The following is a 23348-nucleotide window of genomic DNA, read 5'->3' as shown; positions in this document are numbered from 1 at the left end:
ATCCTATAAAATGAGGTCAGACTTCAGCTTCACACACTCTCCTCTCCGAACAGCTGGTTCGTTTTGTAAATGTGGATCTCTTTCCGAAGTATTGATTAAGCTGTGTTAATTAAGTATATTGATTCTATTTTAAATTAAACAATTCAACATAACTGGTGAAATTGAGTTTTTTTTTAAAATTATGTCAACTTTCTAACCCTACCCCCCCCCCTCTCTCTCTCTCTCTCTCTCTCTCTCTCTCTCTCTCTCTCTCTCTCTCTCTCTTCATCCAACAACTCACACGTCATCACAAGGATCCGTACCCTAACCCTCAATTTACTTTTTTCCCCTCAATTTACTAATTAGGTGTTATTAATATTAATTACAGTTTAGCGTGGCGAATACCAAAATGAAAAAGTCGTAACAAAAATTGTTATTTTAAAGTGATAAAGTTTGCGTGTGAACGATCCTTACAATTTTCAGGAAACTCTGCTTTAGACGTATACGAGCTAATACCTGTTTCGTTACAAAACTCTAGATAATATATATATATACATATATATATATATATATATATATATATATATATATATATATATATATATATATATATATATATATATATATGGGTGTATTTATATATATATATATATATATATATATATATATATATATATATATATATATATATATATATATATATATATATATATATATATGTGTGTGTGTGAGTGTGTGTTTATATATATATATATATATATATATATATATATATATATATATATATATATATATATATATATATATATATATATTATAATAGCTAATAAATATGATCAATTAAAGAAACATAAATGAAATTTAACTGATTTAATGTAATCAACTTTCTTCATGTATGATTTCAACATTCACAACACGACTCCATAAAGTCGCCTTTGTTGGGTTTATGTCCTGTAATACAAAATCAGATCAGGAAATTATTCCATAATAGCATGAAGAAATTTGTGAGCTTTATGTGCGTGTTAGTTTTTTGGTGTTTTTTTTTTTTCGGTTAGGGAGTTGGCAGGGGTAGACACGTTATTTATGTAAACTAAGTTGGCTTTAAAAACTTGAGTTGTCATATAGGAATGGGTATGCCTCTCTGTGTAGGGGTAGATTTAGTTTGTATGTGAATGTTTCCGTGTATATAAGTGGTCTCTGTGAAAGTTTTAAAAAACAAATATGACATGGTTTTAAATTCTTGGGATATTTTTGTTCTGACACATTATATTCAGAGAAGAGTATGTCGGTCTAGTATTTGTCTTTGGTAATATCTTATTTTTTAGATATTTTACCGTTGGGATATTTTGAGGGTGGAATATGTCCTATATGGGATATTTTGTCCGTTAGATATTGTGTCCCTGAGATATTTTGTCCGTTGAATATTTTGTCCGTTTGATATTTTGTCCATTAAATATTTTGTCCCTGACATATTTTGTCCGTTGAATATTTTTTCCGTTTGATATTTTGTCCATTAAATATTTTGTCCCTGTAATATTTTGTACGTGATACGAATTGTCTGGATATATTATCCGTTGAATATCTCCCTACGTTGACGCATCCAACCCACCCAGTCGGCTGGCAGACGAGACAACATCCGTTGAATCTACACTCGTAGCCCTTGGGACAGCCGGCTGCAGCACCGTTGTCCCCAGGGTAACATCTGCCATCCATACAGAGAGTTATCACTATAGGCTTACTTGTGTGTCTGTGGTCTCTGTCTAAGGTTATACTAGTTTATGCTTTGACTAGTTTGAGAAATTGGTTTTGGAAATGTATATCTATGGGATAGCTTGTCTCAGAGTCATTTCTTCTTCTTCTTCTTCGTTCTTAATTTTAGTGTTGGGAAGGATCCCCCTTTCTCACAATTAAGTATACGTGTCAACTGGTTAAGCGCCATTGAGGCCATTGACTCCGATTTCAGCCTGCTTTTCTTTTTGGATTTGCTTCCATAGTCTTTGTCCAACTAAGAACAAACTAAGAACAAAGTACAAAGCAGCAGTTGTTTGATTTTGGAGTTTTCTCTCCAAGAAGAGTGGATGTCCCCAGCTGTCGAGCCTCGTCTGTCAGAGTCTGTCATTTGCTTTACAGATATTTTGTACGTGGGATATGTTTTCCTTAATAGTTTTGTCTTGATATGTTTCGTCTTGTTATAATTTGTAATTGAGATTATTTTGTCTTGATGAAATCTGTCTTGAGATATTTAGTCCCATTATATGTAACACTCCGTTGAAATACCCCTGTACGTTTATTTACTTGACCTACCTAATAGCCACACAATGATGACCACAGCCGTTTGACCTACACTCGTAGCCCTCAGGACAGCCATAAACAACACCATCATCACCGTATTCCCAACATGCTTCATCACAGGTACCAACCGACACGCCACTACTAACTGTTGGATATATATATATATATATATATATATATATATATATATATATATATATATATATATATATATATATATATATATATATATATATATATATATATATATATATATATATGTTTTCATATATTAAAAACATCATACTCGTTTTTACATAAACCATTCATTTTTATGGGACAGCTTGTTGAAATGGTAGAGCGCTAGACTGCTAACCCGAAAGTCTCAAGTTCGAATCCGGATTCAAGTCTGTAGAACGTCTTTGAGTCCACACAGCTCTAATGGGTGCCTGAGGTACGCTGAGGTACATTAAACCGGTGACGTCTATTTTACTTGCCCCATGGTCATTTACTACATTCCTTTTTTAAACTCCCCACAACATCGCTATATAGGCACAACATATTTATCTCTCAGTTTAACTAAGAAATTTTTTTTCAAAACAAAAGCTGAACTCACCAGGTAGAAGCAATAGACAGTAGAAGAATATCAGACGAGACATGACGATTTCTTTTTCTAGAAAATAGAGACAAATGTTATATATATATATATATATATATATATATAGACACATATTTTTAACAAGCACTAAGAACAAAATATCTCATAAAAATAGGACACTAGATGATTGACCTACAATCCTCTCAATTTATTTTCCAAAACATTTACTTTCGGTACATGCCAGCCGGCTATTCTGTGGATTAGCTTTTTAAAATTATTGCTGCGGTCAGAGGTCAGAAAACCAACAATTCATTTAAAACGTACACTTTTAGAATATGTGTACGCGTTAAACGGATGTACACAAAGACAAGTTAATGGAACAACATGCAGGTCAACAATAGCGTTTTAGTTTTCATGGTAGGCAGGGCTCAAACTACATTTTAATAGAGTTTAGAAGACAGTCTTGCTATTGGTTGGTTCAGTCACGTGACGCTTGATCTCCTTACACCTAGTCGAGCTCTTGTTGATGTGAAGTTAACCGGATATTGCTAATTGCGTGGTGGTGGGGTGGGGGGATGTTGGTTGCACGCAGGGTATGGAAAGGGAAAGACCGTTCGGATATTGCAGAGGTTTTTAAGCGGAAAGTATTAAGCGGTTGTTATTTATCGAACAAACCATCAGAAGCTTATATCGTCACTGTTTGACCTATCCCAAACGTTGATTACTTTTGCTGCTGGACCTATTAGGTCTTGTTTACTTTGACGGCTTGACCTCTCATATGTCTTGTTTACATTATTTGACCTATCGCAGGTCTTGTTTACATTATTTGACCTATCGCAGGTCTTGTTTACTTTGAGTGCTTGGCTTAGCGTATGTCTTGTTAACTTTGTCTGTTTGACTACCAGGGGTAGTAGGCTAGCCACTGGCTGTTCTACATACTGCTGTACAAAGAAGTCAGCCCAGGGTTCGTGTCAGTAGAACGTCACTGAGTCCACCCAGCACTGATGGGTACCTAACTCAGGTTAGGGAAAGTAAAAGCGGCTGAGCATATGCTGAGGTCACTGAAACAGTTGAACTCTATTTCACCTTTCTCGCTGACTATTAGGTTCGAATGGATACTTTTTTAAAGCGGCTTATAACACAATGACAAGGTACAGTTAGTTTTAAGAAACAAAACAACTTAATGATAAATTTAAAATATTACCAAAATACGAACCAGGTTTTTCTGTTTCTTTACTCTTCTTGATAACGTTTTTGGTACACTGAGTGAAAGAATCTTTAAGAAAAGAAATTAAGTTAATTAAATCTAATCAGCGGCGTTGAAAGATTTTAAGGTGATACGCAGAAAAGAAGAAAAATAATTACTGTTGTGTGAGAGCATGCTAGCTCAATGCGGTGTAGTTCAGTTGAAAGTAGTTTAATATAAACAATTAAAAACCTGATACCTTACGTGTTTCTTAACAGAGTAACAAAATATACCAACATTTTTTTTTAATGAGCGGACATTTCTATCTTACAAGTATTTGTACTTAATATGGTTATTAAACTAAGAACTATGTCTAGTTCAGTGGACGAAAATGTATATAACATGTTTTATTTAGGGTGAGTCTTCCTTGTCAAGATGTATGACGACATGAAGCAGAAAAAATTCGCGTGGTCGAGTGGGTAAAGCTGCAAGCTGCTAAACCGATAAGTCTCGAGTTTGAACCCGGGACAGATGAGGCTCGTTAGCTGAAGACAACAACTCTTCTAGGAGAGACAACTCCAAAATTAAACAACTTCTGCCTTGTAGTTTGTTATTTGTTGGACAAAAGGCTATGGAAGCAAATCCAAAAAGAAAAGCAGGCTGAAATCGGAGTCCATGGTTTATTTATCGCATAACAAGTTAATACTTAATGCTTAATTAAGTTGAGGTCAATACCGTCCAACATTACTAGTAAGAACGAAGAAGAAGAAGAAGCTTATTTTGTCAGAACCATCTGGTCCACTTAGGAGACACACCTATGACCTTTGATCTATGACCTCCTACACCCTGTAAACCGACAACAACAAAGTGTTAACTGTGTAACCTACAGTTTTTACTTTCGATTTCCCTAGCCTAAGGCTATGTTTATCAGATGGATCAATAGCTATTGATATTTAAGCTAAACGTACTTAATTAACATTAGATGTAGGCAAATTAGATGTTTGCCGTCCACTGTGCATTAACAAAATGTATATTATACACATTTAATAAAGCGAAGTGAAACGTTTGAATTCTTTTTTAATTTTAAGGAATAAGTAAATATCTACATGTTGGTTTTTAGGCAAAGAAAAGCACAAGCTGAATATTAATTGCCAAATCGCTTTTTTATAGAAACTCACAAATCAAATATTTTTTGACAGTTGTCTACTTTGGTTTGATGTATTGAAAGATTGCCCATTTGTTCCTTTTTGGGAAAAAGTAAAACAAATTTTTGTAAACGCGATCATTTTGATTGACTTATTTATTAAGTGAACTTTTTTTTTTGACTGATTACCCCTGTTGACTGGATGTTGTGTTGACTGGATGTTGTGTTGACTGGATGTTGTGACCGGCTGAAGATGAGTTCTGCTTGTATGAACGTGCAATCAACAAATCAGGAAACCCGTTTGTGCTTGATTGCTTTTGTGTGAAATAATTAAAAGGCCTAGAGCGATGACAAAAAACAATCACCGTAACGGCAATCAAAAGCGGCCATGTTGGTATAAATACTATATAAACGTGAGCAATGCAAGTGTTTGTACAGATTTCTAAAACTTCAAAATGATACAAATATCAGCTCTATTACTGTTAGGTGTAGGCCTGTGTCTCATCTCAATAACTCAGGTGAGATAGTTTAATGTTAGACACTGATTAACTAATAAATGAGAGTGATCTATGTTTATATGTATAAATATACGTATGTATATATTTTAATATATATGTATATATATATATATATATATATATATATATATATATATATATATATATATATGTATATATATAATATTATATATATATATATATATATATATATATATATATATATATATATATATATATATATATATACATATATAAATATATATATATATATATATATATATATATATATATACATGTATGCATATATATATATATATATATATATATATATATATATATATATATATATATATATATATATATATATAATATATATATATATATGCATATATGACATACATTTCGTACCTTATGTGAGCATGAGATTTTAATTGTACAACGTGTGTGTAAAATTATGTCTTATGTTTTGTATCAGTCACGTGATTCCCGTCTTGCTTACAGGCAGTACCTGGCGCAAGTTGTATCGACAACTCCCAATGTGGATCTGGAGAGTGCTGTAAAGAGAACGTCCAGATAGTCAGCAGGAAGAGAGTACCCGTCCTTCCTTGGCCCCAAAGTAAGTTCATATCCGTTTTTTGTTTTTTGTTTTTGTTTATACTTAGGCATCTTTTCCATTACTACAATGTACATAGCACATTGAAATAGTTTTGAATAGCAGCGAATATATATGACATGATTTAAGTATTATACCATGAAAAGTTGCGTGAGACCTAATGAAAAGACACAACCAAATGCTGACACCCTTTTTGTCCAGTATGTCACGTTATTCCTAGACGATCACATATTTCAGTAGGCCTATACTAATTTGATTCTTCTTGTTTTACCTGCATATTTGTACATTCGTACAAAGGCAGGCTGTTGGAGTGAATTACTATTCGGAGCTGATATGTATCCAAGTAGAAGTAGCGCTAGCATTCACTTAGTTGTTTGTCGACAAATTCATTATTCAGCACACGTTTTCTCGTGTCCAGCGAAACTGGCCAACGGTACTAATATACGTATGTGTCCCCTACACACAGAAACTTACCAACCGTGCTAACATACGTATGTGTCCCCTACACACAGAAACTTACCAACCGTGCTAATATACGTATTTGTCCCTGACACACAACAACTTACCAACCGTGCTAATATACGTATTTTCCCGTACCCACAGAAACTGGCCAACCGTGCTAATATACGTATTTTCCCGTACCCACAGAAACTGGCCAACCGTGCTAATATACGTATTTTCCCGTACCCACAGAAACTTGCCAACCGTGCTAATATACGTATTTTCCCGTACCCACAGAAACTGGCCAACCGTGCTAACATACGTATTTTCCCGTACCCACAGAAACTTGCCAACCGTGCTAATATACGTATTTTCCCGTACCCACAGAAACTGGCCAACCGTGCTAATATACGTATTTTCCCGTACCCACAGAAACTGGCCAACCGTGCTAACATACGTATTTTCCCGTACACACAGAAACTGGCAACCGGTGCTAACATACGTATGTGTCCCCTACACACAGAAACTGGCCAACCGTGCTAACATACGTATTTTCCCCTACATACAGAAACTTGCCAACCGTGCTAATATACGTATTTTCCCGTACCCACAGAAACTGGCCAACCGTGCTAACATACGTATTTTCCCCTACATACAGAAACTTGCCAACCGTGCTAATATACGTATTTTCCCGTACCCACAGAAACTGGCCAACCGTGCTAACATACGTATTTTCCCCTACACACAGAAACCTGCCAAGCGTGCTAAAATACGTATTTTCCCCTCCCCCACAAAAACTTACCAACCGTGCTAACATACATTATTTTCCCCAACACAGAAACTTGCCAACCGTGCTAACATACGTATTTTCCTCAACACAGAAACTTGCCAACCGTGCTAACATACGTATTTTCCCCAACACAGAAACTTACCAACCGTGCTAATATACGTATTTTCCCCTACCCACAGAAACTGGCCAACCGTGCTAACATACGTATTTTCCCGTACACACAGAAACTGGCAACCGGTGCTAACATACGTATGTGTCCCCTACACACAGAAACTGGCCAACCGTGCTAACATACGTATTTTCCCCTACATACAGAAACTTGCCAACCGTGCTAATATACGTATTTTCCCGTACCCACAGAAACTGGCCAACCGTGCTAACATACGTATTTGTCCCCAACACTGAAACCTGCCAACCGTTCTAAAATACGTATTTTCCCCTACCCACAGAAATTTGCCAGACGTACTTCAATGAGGGCGAGAGCTGCTCGGTCTTCCGGTCCGGCTGCGGCTGCCGGAAAGGTCTGACCTGTGTCCGGAGTTTACCGAAAGCCACCCCCGACAAGATGGCCGCCCGGCTCATTATAGATGATGGCTCTACCTACACCTGTCGTCGCAGATTTGGAGTGGCTCCCCCTGTTTTGGATAACTAAAGAAATACAAAAGTTATTTCCCTTGTACTATTTCTGCACACGGTGATGTGTACTATATTTCCTACCTCTGAAGAGAAATACCAAATAAAAATATATATAATTCGATTTCGTTGTTCGATTTATTTAAACACAGAGATATATTTTTAAAACACGGTATAAGTCAACCTAAATAACTGACATCATGAGATTTTGAAATTGAAAGTCACACTGTAGATAAATAAATAAATCGGATTTTTAGTAGAATGGGTCTACGACAAATTCCCGAAAGACACTTGCCCGAATGCCGTTTGCCCGAAGGCAAATTTGTCGCATTCGGGCAAGTGTCCATTCGGGCATTTGTCGCATTCGGGCAAGTGTCCATTCGGGAAAACGGCATTCGGGCAAGTGTCTTTCGGCAAAACGTCCGGCTCCCGAGTAGAATAAAAAAATATGGCACCCTTAAAATGCATGTAGATCCTTTTTGTTCTAAAAGTTTCCGGATGCTATACTTTAGTCTTGTGGTCAAGATTTTAGAAATATATTGTGTGTTGTGTTTTGATAATAGATTCCACGTTTTTCCTCATTTTTTAGTTTGTATTGTAAATTTAAAAAAACTATTTATGGTAAGTTACTTGAAATGTATCTGTACCTACGAGAGGTGTATATGACAGGTAAACACAGACAGGTGTTGTTTAATTTATTTTATTTTGTAAAAATGTAAAGAAAAATAGATCAAAAAGTAATGTCTCTAATTAAGACATTTTACATTTAAGTTGCAAGTAAATAATGGACGAAGATGACAATCCGTATGTCAGCAGTTACATAGTATGTCAGTCACAGACATACTGGACAGTCGAAATAACTAAAACTAACAGCAGAATCTACAAAATATTTACACCATTCAGTCAATATAAACCTAGCACAAGTCATCAAGGCTCAATGTAATCCACATTTTAGTAAAGCTCTTTACACCCATACACTATTACTTCGGTGAATACTTCTATTTACAATGATATTTGTAGCAGTTGTCATGTAGCTATTTATTCTTAGCTCGTCGTTTTAAAATTGTTTATTGTTCCATCTTTTTGATAATCCAGCTTTTCATTCTTTCTTTATTTAACCTGTGTATTCGAGTTTGACTGGCGCTTCTTTCAGTGTGTACACTGTGTGCTGAGTTGTTTCATTGTCTAGTGCGTGTTACATGACCTGGTGAGTTCACTAGGCGTCGCTGTCAGGTTTTTGAAGAGAGCTAGCATGGGCATTTGGCTACTTGTTCATGGGCCTCTGGCTACGTATTATGTTCTCGTGGCTACCTGTCATGGGCTTGTGGCTACCTGTTCATGGGTTTGTGGCGACTTGTTCATGGGCTTGTGGCTACTTGTTCATGGGCTTGTTACTACTTGTCATGGGATTGTTGCTATTTGTTCATGGGCTTGTTGCTACTTGTCATGGGCTTGTGGCTACCTGTCCTGTTCTTGTGGCTACCTGTCATGGGCTTGTTGCTACTTGTCATGGGCTTGTTTCTACTTGTTCATGGTCTTGTGGCTACCTGTACTGTTCTTGTGGCTACCTGTACTGTAGCAGCCAATCGGTGAAGCAGGTGGGCAGGTAGGAGAGGGGGATGAGGATGAACCTGCTGTCCACGCCCACCACGTACCTGGTCCTGGGAAACCTGGAGGTCAGCCCGTGCACGTAGGCGTCAATGACCTTGTGGGTGTTGGGGGAGCTCAACTTGATCATCAGCTGGCACATCTTCTGGACTGGTGGGGGGGGGAGGGAACAAATACACGATGAAACGCAAATTGAAAAAACATTTAAGTAAGATTTCAGTGACATGTCGATTCTATGTCATAACACTATAGTGAACTGCTGCCATATACGTAGGTACGGCCAGATGTCCGTTCAGTCTGTTTGTCCTACCTTGGTGGGTCATTAACAGAGTGAGAACGAAGAAGAAGAAGCAGTAAAAGTAAGTGTATACCCATTTATATTGTAAATTATGTATAGCAATATACTCGAAGGAAATTTAACTTCCCAATGTATGTAGCTAGACTGCTAAACCGTATGTCTCGAGTTCGAATCCGAGTTCAAGTCAGTACACCGTTCCTGAGTCCACCCAGCTCTAATGGGGACCTAACTCACGTTACGGAAAGTAAAGGCGGCTGAGCATAGTGCTGACCACACTATCCTTTTATATACCGAAGTCACAGAAACAGGTGAACTCTACTTCACTTGCCCCATAGACCGTCAAGCTTGTAAGTGGGAATTTACTTTTAATGTATGTAGCATATCAAGAAACTGTTTGCTTTAAAAACATATAGATCTACTAATAGAATTAAAATACCTTTACAAGTAAAGTGTATGTCTAACGCTATCATGACCAGTAGTTAAAATACAAAATGTTCTTACACTTGCCCACCACGTCCCCGTATGTGTCCTTGACCTCTTGTGTAGCCCTGTCATATCGTGACCTCACGCCCTCGGTCAGAGCCTCAGTCTGGACAATGCCAGTCAGGAACATGCCTGGTTCTATAAGCACCACAGACACATTACGACTGTACAGTTCTCTCCTGGAATATAACAGTCGATAATTGAAGTATATGTATCAATATCAATATGTCTACACTCTTATATATATATATATATATATATATATATATATATATATATATATATATATATATATATATATATATGTATATATATATATAGGCTTATGTTATATATATATATATATATATATATATATATATATATATATATATATATATATATATATATATATATATATATATATATATATATATATATATATATGTATATATATATATAGGCTTATGTTATATATATATATATATATATATATATATATATATATATATATATATATATATATATATATATATATATTGTATATATATTATATTATATATATATATTATATATATATATTTTAATATATTACATTTATATTTATACATACGAATTAACGTATATATATATATATATATATATATATATATATATATATATATATATATATATATATATATATATATATATATATATATATATAAAGATTAACTGATATCATAAATAACTAGAGTCTTTACGAGTCCGAAATACAAACATGAACTACACATGCATTGCATAAAATTTTCAACTACAAAGTTAAGCATCAAACAACGATCCAGACCTCAATATATCCGTGTACGCCTCCATGCCGTACTTGGCGATGCCGTCGGGTGCCGGGGGTACGGCGAGACGACCGCTGGCGCTGCCCATGTTGATGACGCGCCCCTTGGCTTGCCGGATGAGGGGCAGGAACGTGTTGGTCGTGTCCACGGTACCCAGCATGTTTACCTCGAACACACGTTGGTAATCTTCTCGGGTGCACAGTTCGCTGGGGGACATGTTGCCGGCGATCCCTGCGTTGTTTACTAGACCCCATAGACCTGAATACAGGGAGTGGATGAATGTCTTAAGGGGGTCAGAAATGGGGAACATGTTGCCAGCGATTCCTGCGTTGTTTACTAGACCCCATAGACCTGAGTACAGGGAGTGGATGAATGTTGACTTAAAGGGGGTCAGAAATGGGGGACATGTTGCCGGCGATCCCTGCGTTGTTTACTAGACCCCATAGACCTGAATACAGGGAGTGGATGAATAATGTCTTAAGGGGGTCAGAAATGGGGGACATGTTGCCGGCGATCCCTGCATTGTTTACTAGACCCCATAGACCTGAATACAGGGAGTGGATGAATAATGTCTTAAGGGGGTCAGAAATGGGGGACATGTTGCCGGCTATCCCTGCATTGTTTACTAGACCCCATAGACCTGAATACAGGGAGTGGATGAATAATGTCTTAAGGGGGTAAAAAATGGGGGGCATGTTGCCGGCGATCCCTGCGTTGTTTACAAGACCCCACATACCTGAATACAGGGAGTGGATGAATGTGGTCTTAAGGGGGTCAGAAATGGGGGACATGTTGCCGGCGATCCCTGCGTTGTTTACAAGACAACACAGACCTAGGATAGGAAGTGGATGAATGTTGTCGTAAGGTGGATCAGAAATGGGAGATCCACGGTTTGTTAACCAGACCAAATAGACCGGAGACTGGAAGTGGATGAATGTTGCCTTAAAGCCGTTCATAGACGGTTTCAGCTCTTATTTTACGACCTTATTTGTAACGTTGGATGGGCTTTCATTTCACTCAATTATGTATTACGTCAAATTACATGTAATTTGCTGTACCCCATATAGGCCATTGACTACGCTTTCAGCAGGCTTCTCTTTTTTTGTATTTGCTTTCATTAGTTTTGTCAATACAAGAAAAAACTACAAGGCAAAAGTGGTTCGATTTTGGAGTTTTCTCTACTAGATGGGTTGCTGTCCTCGGCTATAATCTGCCCGGGGTTCGAACTCGAGACGTCTGGGTTAAGATACCAGAAGCTTTAGACCAAGCCGACCCCTGATTCAGACATATTATAATTACCCGCTGGTAATCTTCTCGGGTGCACATTCTTTCACAAAAAATTGTCAGTTGACACATGAGCATATCAATAAGATGACACCATAACCTATTCTTGTTCAGGTTACCGCCAACAGCCTTTTAAAATCTGCTGGATAACTTCTCTAACACATGTTTGACCAAAGGACATACAAACACATAGACACCACATATACGACCAGAATGTACTGACCTGTGTTGGGAGGTAAAGCCCTCTGGACAACGTCCAAGGCCGCCTTGTTACTCTCTGCTCTGCTGACGTCATGGGTGATGGGGGTCAAGCGATCAGAGCAGTGACGTTTCAAATAATCCTTGCCGTCGTCTCTTAGACAACCAGCGAACACGTTGAAGCCCATCTGATCTAAGCGGCTGGTATGGGAGAAATAAACATGTTATGGTTATAACATTTGAAAAGGATTATTTATTTCAATAATTTGTCTGTTAGTGCCACATATCTGCTTACATTACACGTCTGCTTATATCACACGTCTCCTTACATCACATGTCTGTTTACACTTTCACATGACGTCATGTTGTTTACCTTTCGTCCCGCATGTAATTCTAAACGTCAGATATCCAGACCTCCCTTACCCCAAGCCCACGTAACTAGCCATTACACTTATATCACATGCCTACATCGGACACCCACACATCCACACACCCACGTCACGCATCCACACCACCACGTCACACATCCACACAACCACGTCACACATCCACACCCCAACGTCACACACCCACACAACCACGTCACACATCCAAACCTCCACGTCACACACCACCAAGTCACACATCCACACTACCACGCCATACATCCACACCATCACGTCACACATCCACACCATCATACAACACATCCACACCCCCACATCACACATCCGCACCCCCACATCACACATCCACACATCCACACCCCACATCACACATCCATACCACCCATAACTTTCCATCCGTGAATCTATCTCCTGATGTCACAAACAAATAGCAAATACAAGCTACAAACCCCCAAACAATTCTTATCATAAAACACTACAAACTTACATAGCCAGATCTCGGCCAAATCCCGAATCACAGCCAGTAATGAAGACATATTTCCTGTTATATCCTCCAACCCTGAACGAGCGTATGGTCCTGTCCGCTATAAAATGTATTGCATACAGCGCCGCGGCTATACCGAGCTTTATCATTGTCAGATCTGTGGACATAAGGGAGACTACAAAGGTTATAATAACTTAAATTAGTATTTAAAGTGTTTTCTACCTTAGTTGTATATCAGGGGGCTGAATTTGGTCTTTCAATTAATCCTAATTTTTATTTTATTTTATGTTATTTTATTCTAACTTGTCATTGAATTCGTGTACCCTTCACTTGTTATTATTAATGTTAGATATTTTTGTAAAATAAACAGCAGCAAAGTATAACAAATTAACATTCTTATAAAATTTTAAAACATGAAATTTAATGACAGCCCATCTTCATTTGTCTATCAATTATTCCTCTACTGCCATTAGATAAATTGATTTCCGTCAAAACGCTTGCACGTTTGCCCGTTGCCTAGCACAGGGGTCGGCAACCTGCGGCTCGCGAGCCGCATGCGGCTCTTTTGATATCAAGATGCGGCTCTCCAGCTCCTTGAACAAATACTAATAATCTTAATAAAAAAATAAAATATTTGAAATAAAAAAAGTGTTAGTGGCTCTTTAAAACCAGTGAAATATTGAAAATTGTAACTTTTGGCTCTTCCGCTTCAAAAGGTTGCCGACCCCTGGCCTAGCAACAGTTTGACAGGACATTTATTTGTCTGTTCTTTAACCCAATTATTCTCAGTTGACCTACATTCTGATGTTTTTCGAACCTAATATACTAAATTCAGTCGCGCTCTTTTTGATACATTTTTAACATCTCTTATTATTAGAACTGAAAGGTTAGATACACTCAAGTGACGTCACGCTTTAGTTTTATCCACCGCACTAACCCCACTACTCCAATAAATAACGACATTGTTTAGCAATTATTGTTAAATGCTATCTTGCTAATTTTATTTTCCCGAAAAAATGACTTCTAAAAATGCTATACTGTAAAACTTTTTACCCCATCAACCTTTATTTGATTCATATCATTAAAGTTCGTACCCTCCCCTCCCCCCCCCCCCCCCCCGCCACAACCACAACCACCTCTTTCACTAAATGAATTTGACGTCATATAATTCAAAACAATTTAAACCACACTCACCTGATCTTCCCTGATTTAATAACAACAAACAGATTCCAAACAAATTAACTCAACACAGAATTAAAACTAACTAAATGAAAACCAACTGAACCGAAAAAAAACGAATCCAAAAAAAAAAAAAAAAACCGAATCAAACATGAAATAATCCAACAAGAACTGACTGAATATTTGTTTTCTTTCCCCCCGGGTTTTATAGCCAGGTAAGCGGACCAAAGAACGGCTCCACCCAGCGCATGTCAATATATCACATCAGAAGTTCCGTTCACCGAGTTGGTGCGTGTCTAATCTCAGCTGATAGTGTCTCCTACACCAGCATACAAAGGACTAACATATTCTATTCTGTTTATGTTTTTGTAACGTTTTTTGTTTTTGTATTCTGTAACATATTACAAAAATACGATTAATTCTAGGTTTGTTTGTTTTTGTAGTAAATTTCGCGATCGTTACCAAGGATTTTTCTATCGTTTTTTTTTAATAGGCGATTTTAATTTTTTTTAATCGTTTACTAAATCTATTATAAATAAAATTCTCTTTCTAAATTAACAAAAAAATTTTAAAAATTATAATTAATATATTTTACCAAATGTTTATAGAGTAAAAAATAAAATTCCGCTATTAAAAATCCTCCAATAAAAATCCGCTGAGTCACGACTCCTGCAGGCCGGTTAAGTTAAAAATGTGACGTAAACTAGACCGTGGTATGTGCGTGCGGTACCCTAGACTTTGGTATTTCATTCATTCAAAGAGGGGACGTAACTTTGTATTGATTACAACGTAGAAAAAGGGAAGGAATTCATAACAGGAAAACAGAAGTGTCAACATAAGTCATGTGTTTCAGCTATTTTAATCAACTCATACAGTATTGATAATTGATAACATACGACTGTGCAACATACAGGTATAATAAATTCATACTCGATCTATATATGTATTCAATTATGGGTGATTTCTGTGTAATAAGAGATGTATGGTAAACTTAAATTAATTAGCTGGATGTATCTTTAACTTCCTTCTGCTTTGAAAACTACAGATTAGTGCCTGATTTCTAGGATACTAATTACGCAAGAATCACACTAATCATAATCATATTAAGAAACTCCGCCTTAATGGCATCCACAGTCCCATATCCTACAGATATCTCTCCATGAACGGAGTTGACCCAAGTTTTTGAAAATAAATTAAGAAGTTTACAAGAAAACACAACAAAAAGCTAATGCTACTAAATACATGTATTGTTCATGACTACAAAAAAAAAACTACAGGTTATAACGGTCTATATTTTGTACATAGAAGCAGCACGGCTGTTTATTTTGCGAGATGGCGTGGGTACTGATCAGAAAGGGTGGGATTTGGGTGGGAGGGGGGATGGATCTTGTGACCCCTCATTTCCCGTCGTCCTTATAGATCTATGACACCAGACACCAAAACAGGTGTTGGACTGCGATTAATGTTTTAGTGAAGATGAATGGCGAGGGTACTTGAAAGGGTTTAAGGACTATGAAATTGCATTTATTTATATTTATATAAAGAGGGATAGTTATGATAAACGTATAAATGTATGATAGATATACGCTAATCTAATTGGGAAGGGGGGGGGAGAAATGTTGTGACGTTATTTTATTGAATTTTAGTTTTTATCCTCGAAAAAAAAATAGAAGATAAATTAGCATGACATTATTTACAGACCCCCCCCCCCCCCCAAGATATATACCCAAATGTGAACAAACCCTAACACAAAGCAGCGGTTAAGGCGCCTGTAGCATCCAGTCACTGATGCAGGTCGGCAGGTAGGACAAAGGCAGGAAGAAACACCAGGCGTCCATCCCCACGATGTACCTGGTCTTTGGGTACCTGGAGGTCAGGCCGTGGATGTAGGCGTCCACTACAAGGTCAAGGTTGGTGCTGACCAGTTGGCTCGGAATTTGAAAGAGATCAATCACTAGGAAAGGTGGAATGCATGATATACATTATACCAAGAAAACAAATTTATTTGGTACATAAAAGAAAACAATACAAACAGTGGCGTTTCTAGGCCGTTGTCACTCCCCCCCCCCCCCAAGAAAAAAGTATATATCTATATAAATTACTAAATTTGTATTTAAAATTATAAATGGGACAGGCGAAAACCATTTGTCTTCTGAAAATTTGGCAACTTTTTGCTTTGGTGTCACCCCCTAAATGGTGTAAACTGGTGCGGTCCGCACCCCCCCTCCCGCCCCACCCTCGCTACGCCTCTGAATACAAATAATGATTTCATTTTCAATACACTGCCCTCAAGGGCGCACGAGAAGCGACAAGAGGGTGTGACAGATGGAGAGAATGTGGGGGGGGGGATCAGATCTAGTAGGGTGATCTTAATAAGGCGTCACACAATTTAAATGGGGGGGGGGGTGACGCCTGATTGAAAAATCGCACACTTTAATGATGCAACAATGTTTATCTAATTAAAATAAAATGATACTGACAGGCGGTGAGGAAAATTTTTTATCCAACATTGTTTTAAGGGTGTGAGGGTGGAAGGTGGCTACACCCTGAGTCACCACCCAGGATTACACCCCACCTAGTGACGCCTCGCGCTTAGACAAGTCGTTGATTTTTCTGTTACACCGCATCAAAGGCGTCACCCCAGGCTGATATCAAGTGAGTTGACGTGAATGTAAGTAGTGTAAGGCTTGCACACAGAAAGCAACATCAACTAGAGTCAAACTTACTATTTACAGCAGGTCTATAGGTCAGCCTGACCTAACAAACATACATCTATTTACAGCAGGTCTATAGGTCAGCCTGACCTAGCAGAGTCAAACCTACACCTATTTACAGCAGGTCTTTAGGTCAGCCTGACCTAACAAACTTACATCTATTTACTGCAGGTCTATAGGTCAGCTTGACCTCATCACTGGACCTCTCGAATGCCGACTGGACCTCATTCACGATCCTTTGACTCTCAATGAGGCGAGTCTTAAAGCCGCCGGGCTCAACGATGACGACCTTGACCCCCTTGTTATACAGCTCACGCCTGAAGAGTGGAGAGAGTCAAGTGTTCACTATATGGGCACCGAGTCATAACTTAAGTGACGTTTAACCGGAGATTTACCAAACGGTAACTTTTCACGAAGCCTTTTCGTTTGTTTTTATGTGATTGTCTGTGTGTTTGGAGCCAATTATATAGCTAAATTACAGTGATTTTGTCAACACTTTCCATTCATATTCATCTCCGAAGAGAACGAGAGAATATCTAATTTTTTAGCCTAATTGGATATTAAATTAGACATTAATAAATATTTATTTGACTACTAAATTCAGTAACATAAGGGGAGGTAACAAAATTAAACACTAGCAATCGCACGATAGCTGCGATGAACTTTTTAAACTGTTTTCACCGACAACGAAGGTTAAGAAGAGTCAGGTAGTTATCGATTAGAAATGTTTTATAATATAGAAATAATAACAATAATAATATATTTTATAATATAGTACGGAAACGTAAAGATAATTCAGTGATGGAGATCATTTTCAGACCAAGACTACATCAACACTCAATCATTTGTTCAGTAATCTATAATTTGGATCGTAATAAGTAAGAATATAATTAAGTTTTTTTTTTTATTTTACATTTTATTACGTAATTCATACTAAACTCTAATGATTTCATATTTCAACAACTATAAACTTTACCTCCTATTTATAATATACATACATCAACATCTGTTACCCACTTACCTCACAATATCTGAGTACGCCTCCAAGCCGTATTTTGACACCGTGTACGGCACCGTGATGACCCCCAGCCGCCCACACACACTGCTGGCGTTAACTAGACGGCCCCTGGCCAGGCGGATCAGGGGCAGGAAGGTTCTAGACATCTCGATGGTACCCAGCAGGTTGACGGAGAGTACATTGGTGTAGTCTTCGTGGTTACAGATCTCACTCACGCCGACGTTACCCATGACAGCAGCGTTGTTGACCAGTCCCCATAGACCTGGGGACAAAGACTTAACTCAAATCATCTTGACCAATCCCCATAGACCTGGGGACAAAGACCTAACGCAAATCATCTTGGCTAGCTCTTGACCAGTCCCCATAGACCTGGGAACAAAGACTTAACGCAAATCATCTTGACCAATCCCCATAGACCTGGGGACAAAGACTTAACTTAAATTATCTTGACCAGTTTCCCATAGACTTGGGAACAAAGACCTAACACAAATCATCTTGACTAGTCCCCATAGACCTGGGGACATAGACTTAACTCAAATCATCTTGACCAATCCCCATAGACCTGGGGACAAAGACTTAACTCAAAGCATCTTGACCAATCCCCATAGACCTGGGGACAAAGACTTAACTCAAATCATCTTGACCAATCCCCATAGACCTGGGGACAAAGACTTAACTCAAATCATCTTGACCAGCTACCATGGACCTGGGAACAAAGACCTAACGCAAATCATCTTGACCAGCTCTTGACCAGGTCCCCATAGACCTGGGGACAAAGACCTAACTCAAATCATCTTGACCAGCTACCATAGACCTCGGGACAAAGACCTAACACAAATCATCTTGACCATCTCTTGACCAGGTCACCATAGACCTGGGGACAAAGACCTAACGCAAATCATCTTGACCAGTTCCCCATAGACCTGGGGACAAAGACCTAACTCAAATCATCTTGACCATCTCTTGACCAGGTCCCCATAGACCTGGGGACAAAGACCTAACACAAATCATCTTGACCATCTCTTGACCAGGTCCCCATAGACCTGGGGACAAAGACCTAACGCAAATCATCTTGACCAGTTCCCCATAGACCTGGGGACAAAGACCTAACGCAAATCATCTTGACCAGTTCCCCATAGACCTGGGGACAAAGACCTAACTCAAATTAACTTAACCAGTTCGTGACCATCCGACATAGACCTCTGGACAAAGACTTAACTCAAATTAACTTAACCAGTTCGTGACCATCTCCCATAGACCTGTGGACCAGTGGCGTCGCTAGTTCGGGCGTCACCCGGTGAGGCACCTTATGGTGACCCCCTCCCTACCCCCCTTTTTTTATAAAATCGGTAAATTTTGCAGTTGGTGCCAGTTAAAAGTCATAGCTATAAAGTGTACACATTTAATACTAATGATGTTTATCTATAGTCGGTTGTTACAACAGCTGGGTGTAGCATTGTTTTCTCTATTGTTTTAATGTCTACGTGTTTACCCCCCCCCCCCCCCCCCGCCAGAATCGTCAATATGTACTAAACATACTTACTTTTTACCTCTAATTAACCATTATATATCTTGCAATTTTTTTTGTCTTGGTGTCACCCCCCACCCCCCAAATGGTGTCACCCTGTGCGGTCCGCACCCCACCCCCGCGACGCCTCTAACTGCTCACTTGTTAAACTTCAAATAGTAGCTTACATTTTACCAGTTGGGCATAACATTTATAAATATCATGCAAAAGTTCAATATACTCTTGTGGCCCGCTTTATTGAGAGTCAAAGGATCGTGAGTGAGGTCCAGTCGGCATTCGAAAGGTCCAGTGATTAGGTCAAGCTGACCTTTAGACCTGCAGTAAACAGATGTAAGTTTGGGAACTCTTGTGTCATTGTGCCGCTGTATTTTTTTTTTCTTGTCCCCGGAATGGGGATCCAAAAATTAACAAGTTAAATTACACACAAAAATTCTAAATTCTGACGTCAGGGATCGGAACCATACCAAATTCTAATACATAATCGTATTGTCTTTCCTCTTTTAATACTGGTAGTAATTATGAAAGTATTTTTCACCAAAAATAAATTTTCGGCAATTTATAACCTAGCTACTTTTGTCAATTGCAAAATATAAATGACTATTCTAAATGAGTTAAATTAGCTAATTACACCATGTGTTACTTTGTTTATTCCTTTTTTAAATTTACAATTTTAGTTGTCTCCCTTAGGTATCGTTTTTCTTTTGTAGCCTACCTATTTGTAGCCCCAGAAAGATGTTTTTTGTTGTTGCTTTTTTAAATGAAATCCAACATTGATTTTACATATATCGTAATTAGTGTTAGCGATCTTTCTTTTGCCGAGTATCAATACGTAATTCTACTGTCTATAGGTTTTTAATGTAAAATTAGAAGTAATAAAAACTTCTGATAAAATTCAGAAAGGAGCCCGTTTTAGGAAAAAAAAATATTTAAAGTTAGTTAGTATTATGTATTCAATCAGCTGAATTTGCTAATTAAACCATGTGGTTTTTTTCTTAACCAAAGCGAATTTATAGGCCTTAGTTTGTCATTTTATCTGCTTTAAGATCTTTTTAAATGCAAAAGGTCGCTAGGTCGGGTATCAGCCGGTGCGGCAACTAATCGTGTCAACCCCCCCCCCCCTCCAGCGAAAAAAAAATCTATATATAGGCATTCATATATATGTATATATATATATATATATATATATATATATATATATATATATATATATATATATATATATATATATATATATATATGTACACACCCGCACCCCAGACGAAGGGATTGACGTGTCAGTTCTTACTATTCTCAAGAAAACATTTTTCTTCAGGCAAATTTTTCAACGTTTAGTTGGTTTCACACCCCCTTCTCCACCCGATGATAGATTTAAACTGTGCGCAGATAATACGAACGATTTTCATCTGTAGTCGTTTATAAATAGAGCTGGATGTAGTATAGCTATAGTCGGTTCTAAATAGAGCTGGATGTAGTATAGTTTTCTATCACGTTAGCAGGTTTACCTGATTGTCTCACCCCCCCCCCCCCCCCCCTTACCCCCTTACCCTTGTCGGGATTCGTCAATTTTGCACTTAACCCTAATTAATCATTTATGTAATTTGAATGATCGGTTTTTTTTATATATTTTGCTATTTTTGGCTTTGTGTCACCCCCTAAATGGTGTCACCTGGTGCGGTCCGCACCCCTCGCCCCCCACTCACTGCAGGGGACAACTAAATCATCTTGACCAGTTCGTGGTGACCATACTTCATAGACATGGGGTCAAAGAATTAAATCATATTGACCAGCTACCAAGTCACATGTAGACAAAAACTTAATTATCTTGGCCAACTACCATTGACCTGTCGACAAAGACTTACAAAGACTTAAATCATCTTGACCAGTTCTTGACCAGCCCCATTTGACCCTTGGATAAAGACTTAACTCAAATTATCTAGGCCGGCTCTAAACGACATAAGAGCGAAAGTCTAATTGTATGTTTTAATTAGACCACGCATATAAAATGTTTTATTCTTTTTAAAACACCGAATTTGGCTGAGCATGGTGCTGACCACATAACCCCCTTCATACGCTGGAATCGCAGAAACAGGTGAACTCTACTTCACCTGTTCCGTGTCCCGTCAGGTCAGTATAGCAACTATACTGTAAACATCTCGAAAGAAGTCACACCTCAGCTTACATGTTTTTGTCTTTTTTTTTTAAACGAATACTTTCTATTATTTATCAAAAACGTTTTAAAAACAAACTTTAATGTAATGCACTAAAAAGGAGGGAAAAATTATTTTCTTTAAAAATAGGAAATAAATGATTTCTTTAAAAAATAAAATGACTTGCTATTTAAATAACTAAAAATAAAAGCGTGGGTTGCTTAATAAATTCTACTAAAGGTTTTCTGTACATAATATATCGACCCACATTTGTCTTTTAAGTTATTTAAATTGTAAATCATCATTATATATTTAAGGAAAATCATTAAATTTTCTTCTTTTTAATGCATTATAACATAAACTATTTTGATGGAAAAAAAAAACGGTTTTTATGCTTAAGTGTTTTTTACACACCCGTGTTTTCTGGCAGCGTTTCCATGACAACCTGTAGCGCTGCATCAATGCTTTCCTTCTGGGAGAGCTCCAGTACAATAGGCACCACCCGCTTGGAACAGCTGGAGCTTAAATAGGCCGTGCCTTTAGCTGAGTGACATCCGGCGAATACATGGAAACCTAGGCCGTCTAGACGGCTAAATGTAATAAAAATTTAACTTCTGTAGCAATTTTATAAAAAAAAATTTGTGAACATATTAAAAAATAAAAAATAAACAGAATTATTTTATGAGATGTTTAGTACTAAGATAAAGTTTTTTTGGGTTTCTCTTGCGTTTGAGGGAGAGGGGAGGGGCAGTATACATCGAATCTTGGGGCATGTCCATCGTCACCCCCCCCCCCCCCTTACCCCAACCCGCCTGACCCAGTTGGACGAAATTGATATAATATTTAATTCATGTGAAAAAAATAAACTTCAACTAGTGCCCCCCCTCCTAATTGGAAAATTTAAGCGTACCTAAGCGTACCTTCCTCCCTTCCCCCCCCCCCCCACCCCACCCCATTAGAGAAAAGTGTCGAAAGAAACAATATTGTCCAGGAATAATGTAGACTTCACATGCCACATTTAATGTGCACTACAGATAATTCATAGCGCCTAGGTTTGTAA

At 37.8% G+C, this 23348-nt stretch overlaps 3 protein-coding genes and 1 long non-coding RNA gene across 5 annotated transcripts; 1 reads left to right on the top strand and 3 right to left on the bottom strand.

The window, feature by feature from the left end:
- Positions 1-834: 834 nt before the first annotated feature.
- Positions 835-4139, bottom strand: LOC131927876 (uncharacterized). The gene is made up of 4 exons (XR_009383707.1): positions 4065-4139; positions 2867-2923; positions 2284-2416; positions 835-930 (listed from the first exon to the last, which is right to left on the bottom strand). It is a non-coding gene; the product is annotated as an uncharacterized LOC131927876 (long non-coding RNA).
- A 1432-nt stretch (positions 4140-5571) lies between these two features.
- LOC131927875 (uncharacterized) lies at positions 5572-8279 on the top strand. The gene is made up of 3 exons (XM_059283749.1): positions 5572-5696; positions 6180-6294; positions 7972-8279. Exons 1-3 carry the CDS (start codon positions 5634-5636, stop codon positions 8172-8174), a joined length of 381 nt encoding a protein of 126 aa, XP_059139732.1. The 5' UTR covers positions 5572-5633; the 3' UTR covers positions 8175-8279.
- Positions 8280-8940: 661 nt separating this feature from the next.
- Positions 8941-14996, bottom strand: LOC131927842 (retinol dehydrogenase 7-like). 2 transcript variants are annotated; one of them, XM_059283705.1, is made up of 6 exons: positions 14897-14996; positions 13706-13859; positions 12858-13033; positions 11350-11608; positions 10563-10723; positions 8941-9913 (listed from the first exon to the last, which is right to left on the bottom strand). In XM_059283705.1, the coding sequence occupies exons 2-6, from the start codon at positions 13849-13851 to the stop codon at positions 9720-9722; spliced, it is 936 nt and encodes a 311-aa protein (XP_059139688.1). In that variant the 5' UTR covers positions 13852-13859; positions 14897-14996; the 3' UTR covers positions 8941-9719. The 2 variants fall into 2 exon arrangements, with proteins under 2 accessions (XP_059139688.1, XP_059139689.1); XM_059283706.1 differs by lacking the exons at positions 13706-13859; positions 14897-14996 and adding an exon at positions 13128-13211.
- Positions 14997-16641: 1645 nt separating this feature from the next.
- Positions 16642-23067, bottom strand: LOC131927806 (retinol dehydrogenase 7-like). Its single transcript, XM_059283633.1, has 5 exons — positions 23045-23067; positions 22703-22878; positions 18617-18875; positions 17752-17912; positions 16642-16835 (listed from the first exon to the last, which is right to left on the bottom strand). Exons 1-5 carry the CDS (start codon positions 23065-23067, stop codon positions 16642-16644), a joined length of 813 nt encoding a protein of 270 aa, XP_059139616.1.
- Between the last annotated feature and the right edge of the window lie 281 nt (positions 23068-23348).

Source organism: Physella acuta, unplaced genomic scaffold (genome assembly GCF_028476545.2).
Source record: "Physella acuta isolate Inbredline_101_S28 unplaced genomic scaffold, ASM2847654v3 ptg001441l, whole genome shotgun sequence".
NCBI classification, from domain to species: Eukaryota; Metazoa; Mollusca; class Gastropoda; family Physidae; genus Physella; species Physella acuta.
This window is presented reverse-complemented; position numbering and strand designations above follow the sequence as displayed.